The sequence below is a fragment of the Hippopotamus amphibius genome, chromosome 3, assembly GCF_030028045.1.
Source record: "Hippopotamus amphibius kiboko isolate mHipAmp2 chromosome 3, mHipAmp2.hap2, whole genome shotgun sequence".
NCBI lineage: Eukaryota > Metazoa > Chordata > Mammalia > Artiodactyla > Hippopotamidae > Hippopotamus > Hippopotamus amphibius.
Genome location: NC_080188.1, coordinates 173,294,955 through 173,313,199, shown reverse-complemented (window position 1 = coordinate 173,313,199; position 18,245 = coordinate 173,294,955). Strand labels below are relative to the sequence as shown.

Genomic DNA, 18,245 nt, shown 5'->3' with positions numbered 1-18,245 from the left:
TATCCACTGCCCTGGTTCCTGCTTTAGGTTCTTAACTGGTGTCCTTATGTCCACGCTGGCCTCCCTTGAAGCTATTCTCTACCCAGTGCAAGATGGACCCTAACGCATATCTGTGACTCGGGCACTTGTCTCCCTGACTCTGCGTGGCCATCCCTGTCCTTTCCATCTCCAGCCAGGCTGTGGTTTCCTCACTCCGCTAGGCTTCCCCACCTCCGGACTCTGCACTGACCATTCTCCCTTCCTAGGATGCCTTTCCTCCAGCTCATCCTCCTCATCTCATCATAAACGCCACTCACACCCTCCCTGATGACCCTTTCTAGAGCAGACATTGCCTCTGTCACCCTCCATCACAGCACCCTCTCCATTACCCTCATAGCCCAAAGTTTCTAATATTTCATTTATTCTTTATTTACTTGCTTATATTCTGTCTCATCCATGTCTTCTCCGTGAGAGCAGGAATCGTGTTCCTTCCACAGTGCTGTTTGTCCAACGCCTACACAAAACAGAAACTCAATATTCACTGAACGATGCAATAGTTAAAAAAAAAATGGTTGACTGAATTATAAGAGAGGTTTTCTTCAGTTTCAATTTGCTTTTATGTGTTTCTATAGATCACTAATGATCTTTACCAGCCCAACAAATGCAGGATGCATGATCTACACAGGCCCTACCTAACACATGAATTACACTTGAAGGGAGATGCTATGGAAATTCTCAAGAAATAACACTTCTTCTTTCTACCCAGTTCTGTAAAAGAATGCAGCCACCAGTAACGCTTGGGGGCTGGTGCCTCCTGATTATCTACATCCACATGACTGTGATCAATATTGAATGTGAACACACCGTGAGCAGCGTCTAAGGCAACAGCCATGGGGGGATTCAAAGAACTGGGCAGAGTCGCTGCTCTCTAAAGGAGAAGGCAAAACAGACCAAATAAAAATACATAAAGCCGTAAATGCCGCAAACACATCAATATATATAGAACCAATTACCACGGTAATTGACTGGACTTGCAAGGTGGGCAACAGAGGTACAGGCAGAGTGACTTTATAAGCCGCCTCTGTGGAATCAACCTGACTAAAGAAAAACCCCAAGGAAACAAAAAAATGTCAAGGGAGTCCAGGCTGTTGGTTTACCCGATTAGGCTGTTTTTCCCTGTCACTGGCACTCACATTTCACCTATACGGCGCATATTTTAACTGGCAGATTTATTGAGAAATTGCGCTGGAGAAATGCTTCTTTCTAGGTTTCTCTTTCTTTCTTTGTTATTTTTTTCTAAGCAGCCAAAGAAAAATATTTTAAAGTCTTTTGAACCTCCTTGATTTTTGCAGTTGCTCTAAACTGAGGGCTTCTGTGGTGTTACATTCTAATTGTGTGGAATGAACTCTGTTCCCAGCCTAACGACCAGGTGGACGGGCCTTTTGTGGTTATGATTTAGCCGAGCTGCCTATTCCTTTCTAATCATTTTAGGCGTTAAGGGGAGACAGTGTGACCACTTTCTGGAACCCCAGGACATGAACTCTGTTTAGGCAGGTATGGTCCCCTCTCTGGCCTCAGTGGGCAGTCACCAGACCACAGGCAGTCTACAAAAAGCCCTGCACAAAGCAGTAAGGCAGTGGTCTGGGCATCCCATGTGCGTGACGCAGGGATGACCAAACCTGGCCCAACAGCCCCTCTCCCTAGGAATTGTTGGTGTTGCAGGGGGTCTTTCATCTAAAACTCCCCACACGTGCCCCTTTGCTTCCCTTCTTAGGTGTCTCACAGATTGCTCCTGGGGGCAGCAACCACCTTGATTACAGGCACTTTGGTAGTTGACAGAATGTGCACAGGTCTGAGCAGATTTCCAAGGAACGGGATGAACTCTCAAGGTGGAAAGGATGTTCCAGACCTTGCAACGACTTTCTTTGCCTCTCTTTTTTTTTCAAACAAGGATATCCTTTTATTTATTTTTTTCTTTTTATGGTTTGTTTATTTATTTATTTATTTATTGGCTGCGTTGGGTCTTCATTGCTGCGTGTGGGGTTCCTCTAGTTGCAGCAAGCGGGGAATACTCTTTGTTGCAGCACACGGGCTCAATAGTTGTGGTGCCTGGGCTTAGCTGCTCCACAGTATGTGGGATCTTCCTGGATCAGGGATCGAACCCATGTCCTCTGCACTGGCAGGCAGATTCTTAACCACTGCGCCACCAGGGAAGTCCCTCTTTGCCTCTTTCATGCGTCCCCCAGAGGGTTCAACCATACTGTCCCATAGATACTGCCTAGCTAATTGCAAGAAGGGAAGTGAGATGAGGCTGGCAAAGAAAAGAGTTCTGCTTTACCTCGACATCTAGAATCCCACAGTGGGTTAGGAGCCTTCTTTCATTACACATTGTATTCCTGATGCCTAGGGTGGCACCTGATCTACAGTAAACAATACACATTTTTGAATGAACACATAAACATCATTACCCTGCATTGGAACTCACAGCCTTCCCTCAAGGTACTGCTAATTGAGGTTTACATGTCCCTGACTCTGCTGGCAGCAATACATCAGCAATAATGTCAAAGCACACTTGGGAATTTTTTAGAGGGAAGTTGATCTGATTGGAAAACCATTTTCCTCTCACCAGTAAAGGAGACAGAAGTGATGTATTCTGGAACCTTTGACTGTTGTAACATTAATCAGCTGCATTTTGTAGTGTAGCTGGCAGCTGGGGCCAGGTTCGAAAATAATGTCAACTACTCTTATTTTTTTTCTAAATTAATTACTTAATTCATTTTTTGCTGATTTCCTTGACATTACTTTTTTCTTATGTATTTTTAATTTTTCCTTTTAATTCATATCTTTTAATCATTGAACCAACTTCCCAAGAGTTCCATGAGATTCAGGGATACTGTCTCTGACAACAAAGGAATGGAAACTAGGGATGAATCAGAAATGACTAGTGGCCAAATTTAGATGAAAGGGGTTTGCTGAATTGTTGGTTTAAGTCAACGTAGTTTTATGTCTTGTGTTTCAGTTTGAACGCAAGTTGCGTGTTATACCTAACACATACCCCCTCACCCCCTCCCTCCCTGCAAAGAAAACTTTTCTACTTGCTTTATCTTAAAAAAAGCACTTATAGGAAAGGTGGTAAAAGAAAGACTATTGTTGTCTCCTACAACATTAATCGGTAGCCAGAAACTTGCAATAACAATCACAAATTGGAGGTCCACAGAGGGATTTATCCCAGTTCCCAGTATGTAATCCCAGTGCACTTTGTGCTGACCACTTGGTTTTAAAGACTAGCCTGGTCATCTAACGCCATATCCCAGGACATGACATAATTCCGGGTTGGGGGGTGAGTGGATAATGTCCCACACACAAAACAATCACACCTGGAGATATGGAAGAGGGATGATGAGAAGGGGGCTGGTGCCGGGGGCTGGAGGGGAAGGTCTTTGAGGAGATGCTGTCTTAGGCAATATGCTGCCACTTCTGTTGGAAGGGGAAAAGGAGGAGAGGAAAGTATGGCATTCGCTCCTTTAGTCACTCAACCAGTGTTTGCTGACTGCCTGCTAGATGCTGTGCATGGCGTTACGTATTGCAAGAGATGGGGCAGGAGTAGGGAGTGACCTCAGAGATTCGCTATATACAGCCCCCACCTTTCAGAAATTGTTGACCTCCTCATGCCTCTGAGAATACAAGAGCGTTCCTCTAAAGCAGATTATTGATGGAAAACAGGAAAAGATAGGAGCCTAACAAAAACACAAAAACTACTAATCGGTTACCACTCAACCCCAACATACACTTATATTGGAACTTGGGTTGTTCCTAAGGTCAGGGTCCCCCCTCTGGGGCACGAGAGGAATCAAAGTCTGCATCTGTGTGCAGGCAGCGGAACCAGCCAGTGCAGGCTTTGAGTCGCAGCTAAAAGGGAAGGCTGGTACAAATGGACACTTGCATGAATTTTGCCCCTTTGGAGAATGCATCTGACAGCTCCTTTGCACTTAAAAAGCAGTAACACCCAGGCTGCTTATCAGAAAACTTTCCCCAGGGATTCTTTTCCACAGAGAGCACATTCTTATAGCCTCCCTTCCCCCTCTCATACGGGTGGTGCTTATTTCCTGGTCTTTTCTCAGCAAAGGAGTTATAACTGGGGCTGAAAATGGCTGCCAAAAGATGTGATTCTGGGGCTTCCCAGGTGGTGCCATGGTTAAGAATCTGCCTGCCAATGCAAGGGACACAAGTGTGAGCCCTGGTCCAGGAAGATTCCACATGCCATGGAGCAACTAAGCCCACGAGCCACAGCTACTGAGCCCATGTGCCGCAACTACTGAACCCCGAGTGCCTACAGCCCGTGCTCTGCAACAAGAGAAACCACTGCAATGAGAAGCCCGCGCACCGCGATGAAGAGTAGCACCCGCTCGCCACAACTAGAGAAAGCCCGCATGCAGCAACAAAGACCCAACGCAGCCAAAAAATTTTAAAAAGTAAACAAAATAAATTAAATACATAAATAAATAATTTTTTTTAAAAAGATGTGATTCTGGTCTCAATTTTTGTAATGGAGGTTTGACACCTCCCCACCCCATTCCACTAGCCTAGTGATTTGTGACTTCTAAAATATACAACAGTGTTTCTGTGAAGGACAAATTTACCCAGTTTTACTGATATCTCCTTGACACTTTGATCAGCTGCTATTTTGTTCAAAAATAGTGAACTGAATTGCAAATTGAAATAATGCTAGTAATAATGGTAATGATGATAATATGAGTCACAATGTATTGGACAGTTACAGGATGCTAGACATCGTCTTTCATAAATAATTACCGTATTTGATCCTTACACAATCCTTACTTGTAAGCTGTACCAATGGCCCTGTTTTACAGACATGGAAACTGAGGCTCACAGCCATTAAGTAAAATTCTCAATAAAAATTTTGATGCCGATCTGATTCTAAATCCTCACTATAAACAGCTGCATTAAACTCCTTCCATCGCAATTTCAGTTGAATTCAGCTATTTATCCTTGAGCCAGGCATTATTAAATGCTGCATTCTGTTATCAGAAGTAGAAATCATTTGCTGAGCATATAGAGTCACAGAACACTAAAAGCAGAAGAAACTCTAAGTATCATCTAATTCAAGTTAGTTATTATATCGATGGGAAGATGATTTTGAAGAGGATTAAGTAATTGACCCAAGGTCAGCTGGCTGGCTAATGGCTCAACTGAGACCAAAAACCCAGGTCTCCTGATTCCCCATCCAGTGCTCTTTCCCTCAACACTCTGCCTTAGAGTAGGATGGTCAATATAGACATATCACCACTTAAGACACAAGGCACCCATCCCAAAAGATGTGGAAAGCCCAAGTGAGGTCAAGTTCACATTTTCTCATTTGGAGCAGGATTTCTCATTGCCTCACCATTCATCTTGTAATCTTTTCACAACATATTTGTGTGTGTGTGTGTGTGTGTGTGTGTGTGTGTGTATGCGCAGAGATAAACTGTTAGTTTTGGTATGCAGACCATGACTTAAGATCAATATAAAAGTTTTGGTAGATATATGTATTATATTCTTAAGCCTGTCACCATATGCTTACTTCTCTTGGGTCTATAGCACCATGGCCAGCCCACCTGAGCACTAATCTACATGTTGAATAAAAAGGGCCTGGGCTAAACAAATTGATCCCAGCTTAGCTTGCTGAATTTAGGAAACAGAACAAGTCTGGCTGGAAGTAGAGTTTCTTCTCTTTATAGTTCACCAAAGAGTCCAGGCCTCTTTCTTCTCAGTCATGTTGGTTCTCAGTCTGATATTTATCACTTAACTTCTACATGCCCTACATGATGCCAGAAGGGTAAAAATTCAAAAAATTGTGATGCCTTCGCGTTTGCTATTTCCTCTGCCTGGATTGTTCTGCTTTCTTTGCATGGTCAGCTCTGTCTTGTCTGTCATGTCTCAGCTCAAACTCACCCCTTCATTACCATCACTCATGCCTGCCGTCTTTTCTTTTAATTTTAATTTTTATTTTTGGCTGTGTGGCATGTGGGATCTTAGTTCCCCGACCAGAGATGGAACACGTGCCCCCTGCAGTGGAAGCGCGGAGTCTTAACCACTGGACCGCCAGGGAAGTCCCCTGTACCTGCCATCTTAATCAGCCCCCCACCCATCCTCCAGTCGCCCTCTCTCATATCCCCTGATTTTAGTTTCTTCATGGTCTCTATCACTATCTAGAATTACTGCTTTCATTTGTCACTTGCCACTTTTTTTCCTCTCTTCACTAAGATATAAGCTCCATAGAAACAAGAAGCTTTTCTGCATCTTTCACCATTATTTGCCCAGTGCCTAGACCAATGTTTAGATAAATGAATGAATGAGCCCACTCTCAGGAAGCAATCCATCAAGTTGTGAAGGCAAAGCTTGCATATTTGGAGTAGAGAACAATCCAGAAAACTATATAATCAACTACCAAATCGTGCATTATGGACAATACGTCACTACTGTCAGGCCCATCATTGTATGAAAGAAATTTAACATCACCACAAGAAGTGTCCCACTAACTAAAGTATTAGCCAGGTAAAAATATGAAACTCCAATAATTTTTGGTTTTGAGAGGAAAAACAGTGGGGGTCTCTTGAACACTATTTTTTAAAATACAAAGAATGCTTGAGATAGTAAATGGGGACAGCGCTGCCTACAGCACAAAGTTTCTTAAAAAAAAAAAAAAACAGCTTATCACCTTTAATCCTGATTGTTGGCATGTTTCCAATTCCTTTCAGTGCCCCAGGGCTTAAGACTGTTCCATTCTACACACAAGCCTAATATCAATGGCTTAATCAGAGAAAAGTCCTGGTCCAAAGTGAAAACCATTCAGGCTCATCCTCCTGTCTCATGTCTCCTCTGTGGACATGACACCAGGACACAGCCCTGGAGGCCACTATGCCATGGCTCCCATGTTGAAGTTCCTGCACTGGACAGGATGAGCAGGGATGAGGAGGGAACCCGTTCCCTGTTGGTCTTTGAGGAGAGAAGCTAGCTTTGCTATTCAGAATGTGGTCCTCAGACTAGCAGCTTTGGTGTCATCCAAGAGTTTGTTAGACATGCAAAATCTCAGGTCCCACCCAGACTTACGGAATCAGAATTACCATTTCAACAAGATCCCAGGTGATATAAATGCATATTAGATTTTGAGAAGCACTGTTGTACAGGAACACAGGAAAACAAAAACTCCTCCAGAAACTGGGTTCTCATCATTAACCATGGCCAAAAAAAAAAAAAAAAAAAAAATCCACAAAAACACACACACAAAAAACACAAAAAAACAAAAACCACCACCAATGACAACCAAAAATCCAGAAAATTCAAGATGAAAGGCAGTGGATCCAACATGAAGTCTAACCACAGTTGACATCTGGCCCTGTAGTGGTCACTTTAGGCCAGTGACCCGGCTTCAGTTCCATCTTGATCCACTTCCATTTTGTCCACTAACCTTCCCACCCTCATCTCTTCTCGTGTCATTGGCAGGCAAAACCGCAGGCTGCCATTTGCAATTTATCTCAGCAGGTGAAGGCATTCTTCTTATTCTCGCTCTGCCACTTACTGCTTAGGGACCACATGCGAGTTATTTAATTCCCTGAGGCTTTACCTTCTTATCTATAAATGGGGATGTAAGACTTAAGTGATGTGTATGTTTGAGGCTTCAATGAGAAAAGTTATGTAACCAGCTGTTGGTAATATTATTTTGGTAACTTCTTCCCTCAACCTACAGATCCAGTTTACTCCGGACTCTGCATCAGAGCCTGGGGACTTGGAGACTCAAATTAAATCCCCACACATATGTTTAGAAAAGCTCCAGTCCTCTTGGAAGCCTGTGTTTATGATACCACCAGGCTCAGCATCAAGCGGCACCTTCATCAGGCCTGTCTTCCTGGGAATGCCATAGAACAGCTGTCTGCTCTAAATCCCCTCTCTGCTCACTACAGGGTTCTGCATGTAGCAGGCCCTCAGCAAACGTTTGTTGAATGAATTAATTAATCATTAAAAGAAAATAGCTGTATGCCGTAATCGCTTTGCCACTTGTATGCTAGCTTTGGTATTGTAAATGTGCGTAGAAAGAGCCTTTGCAGCTAGTTTGCAATCCTGGGGTTATAAAACATAAAGCATTATACAAACTTAAGTTATTACTCTTCACTGGCTTTCTATGTTGTGCCTTTAACTTAACAGGTTTCTGTGTCATGTGCCACAATTATGCAAGTTAGCCTAGGAACTACACCAGCATCGAATACACAAGACGTGATCTCTGCTGACCAGCAGTCACAGACTGGATAAGAGGCTGATGGTTGATTCAGCTACTGTTTCTGCTTCAGCCATGGTAGAAATCTGTTCACTGTCCTGGGGAGATGAACCAGCTGAGTCTTTCTTGCGCTGTATCCACCCAAAACATAATGGATGAAAAGTGGAAAACATGGCATCATGTGTGGTAGAAATACAATGCCATCCAGGTGGTTTACTTCTTTTTTTGATTCTAATTTAACATAATGCTTCTCAGAGCTAGAGAGTCCCCTTAAGGGAAAATCTCTCAGCTTGTGTCTTGGGAAAAAAAAGAAGCTGTTCTTCTTAGCTTTTCCTGTGGAAGGAGGCAACCGGCTGGAAACCAACCAACCTGCCTCATCCTCAACCCCAACCCCGAGTGGATTATGGACTCGAAGGTGCAGCAGAAAGGAAGAGCTTGCTTATTGTCAATTGCCAACCCAGGTCACCCCACTGATGTGCCCCAACAGCAATGGTAAGGAAAAGCTACGGCAAAGGTCAGATCTAATGTAGAAATGAAAGTAATACTGGAAAAGAAAAGGAAGAAAGACCCATGGAAATCCACTTCTGAATGGAGTACCAAAAACAAAACAAAACAGAAAGAAAGAAAAAAAATGAAAAAGAGAAAGAAAACATACTGAGCTTAGTGTGTCAGGTTGAGGATTAAAATTAAGCCCCTGGAAGTTCTTATTTGAAGAAGGTTCAAATTTTGGCCACTTTTCTGGAATCTACAGATCTATGGCTCTTTTTTACTGGTTTCTTATGAAGTGAGAACAAAATAAAGGATTTATTCCTTCAACAAACAGTACAATAGATGCTAATTATATGCCAGGCACTGTGTCAGAGGTGGAGACTCAAAGATTGGTAAGACATGATCCTATTGTTTTGTGCTTCCTCCCAGATTTCTATCCAAAGTTCAGCTCTTTGTAGATACAGTTGTGTTTTGTTTTTTTCCAGTTAACTTTCTAAGTCTTTACTAAAGATAACAGAAACTTTTCAGAATACATTTTTCAATGTGTTAAAAACATTTTATTGTAAAAGTGGCACAAGCTTGCTGTGGGAAAAGCAACACAGAAGTTTTTAGTACAAAAAATAAAAGCCCCTACCCTATACCATAACCCTAATCTTGAAACAAACAGATAATTTATATACGTGTGTGTATACACACACACACATAAATATACATATATAGTGAGAGAGAGGCTAAAGATTATATTTATATAGATGTGTATATGCATATATTTATACACAACATTTTTAAAACAGTCAAGACCATAATATATCTACTCTTCTGCAACTTGCTTTGTTCACTTCCAAACAGCCAGGAACAGAACATCTCTGGATGCATAGGCAGGAAACTGTAGTAATGGTTGCCTGGTTGCCACTGGGGAGTGGAACTAGATTACTGGGAAACAAGAGTAAGAGGGAGATTTATTTTTCACTTTATTCTGTTTTATACATTTTGTATTTTTTAAATAAAAAAAACTTTTTAGATTACAAAAAGAAGGGAAATATGGCACTTGCTGTCAAGTCGATTATCATGGGAGACAGTCACACAGGGAAATGACAATACAGGGAAATGTGAAGAGTGCTGCCGAAGGATACATGTAAGGAGCTGTGAGAGCATAAAGCAGGAAGTAAGGGATTCGAACCAGAGCATCACGGAAGGGTTGGCAGAAGTGGTGACATTAGAACTGGCTCTTAAAGCGTAGGAAGGAGATGGTAGAATCGGGGTAGATAGAGGACAAGGTTAGGGAGGCTCAGAGATGTGGAAAGGCTCAATGCCCTCTTCCAAACCCGTGGGAACCTTGACCCTGGACCCAGAGTTGGGGCCTGACATGGGGGCAGGGTATCATTTAATTGCAGATGACAATCTACAGAGCTGAAGGGGGTGATTAAAAGACACGAGCAAGAAACAGAAATCATAGCCAGGAAGACATATCTGCTGGTCCTAAGGGCCTAAGAAAAGAATAAGATCCACCCAGAAATGAGGCAAAGTGACAGACACCAGGGGAAGGAGAAGGAAAGTTACAAAAGCAGGGGCAAGGGAGGCGACCAAGAAAAAATTTCTTAGTGAGACAGGTAGTTGCGGAGACTTTAGAGCACACACCTGTGGCCTCAGACTGTGACAGGAAGGGAGACTTGAGGCCTTCAACTGTCTGGAATCAAATGCAAGTGTTTTGGATTGATCCAAGTAGCCTCGTGTCATCAGAGTGGAGGAAGGCTCGGGATAGGGAATGATCGGTGCCGCAGCAGCCGGAGAGGGCAGAGGGTGTGGGAGGCTGAATATTTACACCCAAAGATGCCCAGGTCCTAATTTCTAGAACCTATGAATGTTACCTGTGGTTGGCAAAAAAGAGATTCTGCAGATATGGTTAAATGAAGACTCTTGAGATGGCAAGATTATCCTGTGTCATCTGGGTGGATTCAAAAGGGTCCTTATATTAGGAGGCAGGAGGAGGCAGAGAGGAGGCCATGTGACTCAGACATTGGAGCGATGCACTCTGAAGATGGAGGAAGGGGCCACAAGCCAAGATATACAGTGGCCACTGCAAGCTGGAAAAGGGGTTCTCTCCTAGAGCTTCTAGAAGGAGCCTCCAGCCCAGCTAATACCTTGAGCTTAGCCCAGTGAAATGGATTTTGCACCCTTGGCCCCCAGAACTTTCAGGAAATAGATTTATGTTGTTTTAGGCCACCAAGTTTGTAGTAATTTGTTACAGCAGCCGTAGGAAACTCATACAGGGAGTGAAACCACGTTCATGGTGAGGAAGCAGTAGGGCGTTAGTGAAGGGCTTCAGGCTAAAGAGTCACGTCATTAAAGGGTATTTTAAAAAGATAACAGATGGTGAAGTGCAGAATGGACCAGAGTGGTAGGAAACTGAAGGAAAGGAGGCACATGAGGATGCTGTTTCAATATTTCTTACGAGAGCTGGTACTGCAAATGTACAATTTTGAGAAATGGACAGGAGAAGACACCTATGGAAGAAATATTTAGGCGGTAAAAAGGACAGAACTTGTCAATGGTCAAAGGTGGAGGGTGGAGGAGGGTATAAGAAGGACTCCTCACTTTATATTTTGACTCTTCAATGTGGTTCACGAATCTAGTAGCAGATACAGAGAAAAGAGATGCTAATCAATGTGGTGCCTAAGGAATGTCCAAGTAGAAATGGTAAACACTCACAGACAAATGAGCTTTTGAATTTCAGGGAGAAGGGAAGGATTTGAGATGTGGGTTGAGGTAGATACGGAAGAGAATCACCCAGCAACAGTGACAAAGAGATGAACATTAAGGACGAAATTCTGGAAAATGGCCAAACTGTGATTTCTTTAGAGCAGCGAGGGCAAAAAGAATGAGAAATGAAGGCCAAAGATTTATGAAAAGAATCTGGGCAGAATAGCATCAGGGACACCAAGGGAGAGAATTTGCAAGAAGGCAGACCTGGCCAACAGGGACAAATTCTTCAGCTGAGATAGATAAAATGGTCACAGAATAGAAAAGTGAACCTTTGCTTATGAAGTCCTTGATTGCCTTCTCCAGAGCTATTTCTGGAGTGGAATGGGGCTGAAAGCAATTATTTGAAGAGTGAAAAGAAGTTGAGGAAGCAGAGAAAAGATGTATAAACTACTTGCTCAAGAAATTTGATGGTGATATGTTGAAAGGAAACAGTGGTAAAAGAGTTATATATTTATAAAACTATTATTTTTTTGGAAAATAGAAGGTTGGGGGAGGGATAATTGTGGCTGAAGACCTTGTAGAGATTAAAAAGGAGGAGGCTAATACACGAGCGGGGACTAAGAGGAAGCAGAAAGGGAAGGCAGCAAGTGAATGGGTGGAGAGATTTGCCTGAAGAGGAGGAACTCACTATACTTTCTAAAGCACAAGGGCAAAGGAAGAGGAGGAAAGATGGAAGTCAGTTTAGATGGGGAGAGAACGAGGTTGGAAAGTTCAATTCAGATAGTTTTCCTTAGCTCCGTTATAAAAAAAAAAAAAGGCTAATCTTAGACAATGAGAAATGGAAGTATATTATTCATGGGCTTGAGTCAAATTTATCTGAAGACAGGTGCTCCTAAATGTCAGTCTGACCAAACCATATAGTGGTTGTATGACAAATAAGTGCCTACTGAGTGAAAGGCTGCCTCCTGAAGACCTGGTCAAAAATATCCATCTCTGAGTTCTCATCAGTCAGGCATACCTGCAGCACTTTATGTGTCTATGATAAAACCCACGTGGGAAGTCACCACCTCAGAAGGGCTTTTACTACCTTTCCCACTGCCACCACTGCCACCATCACTAACGACAGCAGCAACAACAAACACTTGTTGAGGCATTGTCATGTGCCCAGCTCTGTGCTGGACCTGGGGATTTTAAAGTTGAATAAGGCATAGAACCTATCTTTGAGAAGTTGTGTAGTGATTTGTAGAAAGAAGAGGAATGTCTTTAACTCAAATGCCTGACCCGAGAAAGCCTCTCACATAAAGGGGGACTCCTAGGGTCCGTAAACTATCAGAGCTGGGAGAACCCATGGAAGGCTTTACAGGGGAGGTGCTGATAGTTAATTGACTAAACAAAAGTCACCTGTCTGGGACGTCCCTGGTGGCACAGTGGTTAAGAATCTACTTGCCAATGCAGGGGATACGGGTTCAATCCCTGGTCTGGGAAGATCCCATATGCCATGGAACAACTAAGCCTATGCGCCACAACTGCTAAGCCTGCACATCTAGAGCCCATGCCCTGCAACAAGAGAAGCCACCGCACCGAGAAGCCCATGCACCGCAAGGAAAAGTAGTCCCCACTCTCTGCAACTAGGGGAAGCCCGCACACAGCAAGGAAGACCCAATGTGGCCAAAAATAAATAAATACATAATTTTAAAAGCCATTATTAAAAAAATGTCACCTGGCCAATTCTAGAGTCCCAACCCTTCAGTCCTGTGATCTTTCCATTTCATCTCACCCCTGATAAACCTCTTTCTTCTTCAATCCGTATACAATTTTAGGTATCTAATCATAGGTACAAAAGCAAAGAACACAAAACCCCTTTTCATTGGAAAGTTTTTAAAGTTAGAGCAGGCAAGAACCTATAATTAAAGGACTCGAGTCTAAAAAGGTATCACTTTTATGTCGTGGTAGGTATAGCCCTCTCAGAACATTTGTCACCACTAGTGTATAAATTCTGTTCTGGAGCAATCCTCTCCAGAGTACAGAAAAGCAGAAGAAAATCTTCTTTTGTCTCATGCACTTATAATTCTTAATAAGTAGGATGCTTCACACTTTTGGAATAAAAAGAAATCAGTGCCTAGGGAGAAGGAAAATATTTGAGGGTAAGAATCAGATCCAATACTAAGAGAGATACACTCTATGACACAGAGGTAAGATTCAGGAGTCAGCTGGGCGGCAGGTATATGTGGACAATTGCAAGAGATCAAAATAGACACACTAAAATGTTTGAATATCTTCTGATATCAGTAACAAACAAGGGGTGATATACATCACATTTATGAGAACTAAAGGCAGCAATTGGACTGTGACAAAACTAGCTCCTGTGTGCAAGAATGGCTTGAGATCAAGAGGGATAGGGCATAGTGCCAAGGCCATGGACAAATTTCCCTCCTGGGTTTAGTATTTAACCTTAAGGATACTACAATACTCAGGACAGACGCAAGGGTTAGAACCAGGAGTTCTAAGGAAGGTCAGACTCGCATCTCCCAGCAGTCCTAGAACCTGGCAATCCTTGAACCACTCACAAACAAAAATAGGGGAGGATTTAGTCCTTTGGTTCAATCACTAGGCTCTGGCATGGAAACATAAGAAAGTTTTGCTAGCTGGAACTGGTCTTATCGAAATGTGCTTACATTATACTCCTTTCTCGGCAAATTAGAATCAGAACAATTTTAAGATGCTGAAGTTTGAAGAGATACAAGAAGCCTGTGGTTGCCTTTGAGCTTAGAGGAATCAGGACTTGCGAGGAAGCCTGCACTCCAGGTACAAGCTTCTTGCTTCTTTTGGAAGAAAGCGCCCAGCCAGAAGACAGGCTCTCATGCCTCTACTACCTCTTGAGCAAGACAAAACAGAAATCTGTATGGCGTTCAGAGAAACAAGAGCTTCTCAGCATAGGAAGCACTTTTCCCCCATTGCAGCATGACTGAAAGCAGAGGGTCCCTAGTCTCAGAGGGACCCTTGATCATTAAATCTTAGGATGACCTACTTCTTGAGTTTTCATTGTGCTAATTTCATCACTGGCCCTTTAGCAACTTACACATCCATAATTTGGCCTCATCAGAATGCCATGAGGATACGCTCAGAAGAAGAAATTCCATGAATGGCAATTCTAAACCAGCCTTGGTTGATCAGAATACAAATTTACCAGCCAGTACTCCTCCTGTACCAGAAGGTGATTCAAAAGGTTTGAGAAATTCCAATTTCTTATACTTACTTGGACTGAATACTAACTTGCCCTCAAACAGTGGACAAAGATTTACCTGTGAGGCTGTTATCCAGGGCTATATAAACACCTGGGGCAATGGAGTATCCTCATAGCACAGAGCAGTAGGAAAAATGCTCTTAAACACAGGGCAGGATGGAGTGAGAAGGGGTTTACTATGCAATTACGGGAAGGGGTTGCCAGCCAGTGTAGGATGGGATTGTTGGAGGCATGACATGGTGGCGGAGACTGCAACACTCTCCTTTTCTCCCTTACTCCATAAGAACAATTTAATACTTTGCCCACGCTATGGTAGCAGAATGCATGGTGGCTGGTAAAAAACCTTTAGACAACTCTCTCTATGATAACACAGTTGGCCATACCGTTTTGACTTCCTCCTGCCTCTAAAGTTTCCCCAAATACCCCCATTTTGAGATTTAGTTTTAGCAACCAAACCTTGACAATTTAAAGCACGGGCAAGAGCATCGAGGCCACATCTGAATTAGTCCTTCACCTATAGACTCCCTATGTTTGGTCCTACAGATGCACCAGGGCTTACACAAGGAGTAGAACTTGCTGATGAGCCTGTCACTCACCTTTGCTGATGTCTTCATATTCCAGCCAGAGTCGCCGCTGGACCTGCTTGTTTGGGTACCAGATAGAGCAGGATTCCTCAAAGCCATAGATAGCTTCCTGGATGTAATGGTTGCCAAACTGGTCCAACAAGGCTACAAAATCCCCACGAGATGTAGCCCCGTCCAGGGAGTGGAGAGCATTGCTGAGGGCTATGGAGAAACATCACGCAAGAGAAAGAGTGAGGACTCACAATATGGGCATCTGAATCCCCAGCCATCCAGCCTCAGGTGTGCACATGCCACGTGGCCCAGAGTGATGGCTGCAGCTATCAGGTGAGTATTTCCAGGAAGCTAAATCAGACACTTCAGTTCCTAAAAGAATATTTCTTCAAGCCAGTTGGTTATGTCGTTAACTTTGTGCAAGTTAAGTAGAACATTATCAAATCTCCACTACCCCGCTGCTTAAGTCAATGTTTTTTTCTTCAAATCACAAGTCATGACATTAAATAAATTTAGTGAGCTCAAATAATAGCATTAAAAAATGAAAAAGAATAGCACAGCCTAAAATAGAAACACAAATACCAGCAGAGAACACTTCACATCAGAAGATGAAGTACAGCTTCATGAATCTTCTGTTGTGTGTATGTGGGGGGGGTGCCTATGTACAAGGTCACGGTGTAAAATGTATTCTAACTGTGGGTACTGACCAAAAAAGTTTGCAGGATGTTGCCTTCATGCAGAGAAACTGGTAATGGGAAGATAATGGCAGAAGAAAGATAAGGAAAGTCACTAAAGCACTGCTTACATTTATTTAAGAAAATCAAAAGTATTAAGACTGGGAAATGCAAATGGAGGAAAGAATCTGTCTGCCTCCTCACCATCCTCCCCAGACAAATCTCCTTGGATTTGCCTTCCCTGTTTAAGAGAATCATATTTGTCAGAAAGATAACTTATGGCAAAGTTTCCAAATCCAATACCGTCTCTACCTGATCAACTTTGTACAGCCTTCCTTTGAACAAACCTGTGTCCTGTCAGGACAAGGTAGAGCCTGGTCCAGCCTTGAGACCCCAAGTGCAGATGTCCACATCATCCGTGATGCCATGTGTGGCTTTTAAAAGCACGTGGCTTAATGTCCAATCATTAAGCCCTGATATGCACAGTGTCTGTGCTGAGTGCAAACTGAGTATGTGAACAAGATAGGGTCTCTACCGCCATGTTTTTCTAGAATGAAGATAGCTTAGTTCATCCTAGGTGTTTTCTGCCCCAGCAGAGTTTACTCCAGTAATGGCCACATCCCAATCCCTTTTCGCTGAGAACTCTTTTGTGATAAAAAAAGTAAAAAGTTCTGAGTTCCTTTGTATACTTTGGAAATGTTCTCTATCCTCAATGCCTTTCCTTTCTCTATGCCTGAAGCTTCACCTTTAGTGAGTGTATGTCTCATTGCTCTTCCTGACTCTCTATCTGCCCCCTACACACTCTCTCTCTCTCTCTCTCTCTCTCTCTCTCTCGTTGGCGCTAAGGCTCGGCCTCCCTGTTGCTGACCCCGAGTCCCCTCTCCGTGTCTTGTCATCTTGTGCCAACAGTAGCATCTGGCTCTAGTTACTCTTTTATTCAACACAGCAAAGCCAGACTCTGGAGCATAACCTTCAGGTCTGGAACATTCTTTAGGTAGCCCCAGAGGGAGGAGTGGAGTAACATTCTTCTAGTCCATAGCAATGAGGCAGAATAGGGATATAAACCTATCTTAAGGCTGCTTTGTAGAAATTTTCTCTTTTGCAAATTGCACAGTGGAATTGTTCAAATGCTAGGAAAAACGTGACTCAAGGCATTTATCACTGAGATTTGAAGAATACTTACGTAAGGTGCCCCACTGTTCTGTTTTGGAACAATTTATCCTAAATAAGTTCAGAATTCACTACTCCTTAACAACTAGATATAGATATATACGTGTGTGTGTGTGCGTGCGTACATATATATGTAAAACATAGATGTAGATAAATCTGTATCTATCTATGCATCTATCTATCTATCTTGCATACATGCTTTTAGGAACCATAGCTGTTCTCTACTTTTCCTCTTCCCTTCCTCTTCCTTGCTCTCTTTCCCTCATTTCTTTCATCATATAGAACCTCTAAAGTAGACTCTTTGCATCTGGAAAGTTTTATTCTGTCAATTTATAAAAAGTCGGCTTTTGCATATCCTCTCAACACACTGGCTGACCCTAGGAAATATGATAAAGTAGGTGTTCATCTTCAGTGGTTCCCGCCTTGCCCTTTCTATCTCTTCTATCATCCCAGGTAAAACTTGCAGTTTAATCCATGCTAAGAAAATGATCTGATTCCAGCTGTTTGCCCTGAAGGGTGAATGGAGTGAATTGGTTATATATGTCGTGGAGTAGCTACATTTTGGACAGCATCTTCAACATGGATAAAAGGCTTGTGCCCTTGGGAAGGAATTCCACACCCCAGGAGCAGGTGCGAGGGACACCTGCGACTGTGCTCACCCTGAGAGACGGTCACTTGGTTGAGTCTGATGTGGTACATCACAGAACGGACCGTCCAGTGCTGCAGGACGGGGTATCCGGACACCTCACTGAAGTTCACCATCCCTAGGGACAGAGGAAATGCAGACTCAGTGTGTGTAGTTGATTCACAAGTCCCAAGTCTACTGGGTTAGGAGGTGTAATAGTGAGAAAATGAGAAAGCGTTTTTGGACAGAGAAAATTTCTAGAATCATAGTAACAGCAGCTATCACTTATTGAACGTATACTCTGGGCTGGGCCTTTGGCTAAGCACTTTGTACATAGTCATACGATCCTTGTGAGCTAGGTATTATCGTTTGCATCTTATGAATGAGGAAACTGAAGCTTAGAGAGGTGTTTGCATAAGGGCCCTAAGCCACCAGACAAGCCAGGATAGAGCTCCAGATGTGTCTGAGACCAGGCCAGGACTCTTAACCATTCTACTACAATACTCTCTTAATA

The 18,245-nt window shown here is 43.0% G+C and overlaps 1 protein-coding gene across 2 annotated transcripts in view; it reads right to left on the bottom strand.

Moving 5' to 3' along the window:
• The window catches only part of ASTN1 (astrotactin 1), a 299,335-nt gene that overhangs the window by 55,585 nt on the left and 225,505 nt on the right, over nucleotides 1-18,245 (bottom strand). For both annotated transcript variants that reach the window (XM_057727657.1, XM_057727658.1), the window contains exons 15-16: nucleotides 17,766-17,870; nucleotides 15,284-15,472 (exon numbers count right to left, since the gene is read on the bottom strand). In XM_057727657.1, coding sequence (XP_057583640.1) covers nucleotides 15,284-15,472; nucleotides 17,766-17,870 — 294 coding nt within the window. The remainder of the gene's footprint in view (nucleotides 1-15,283; nucleotides 15,473-17,765; nucleotides 17,871-18,245) is intronic.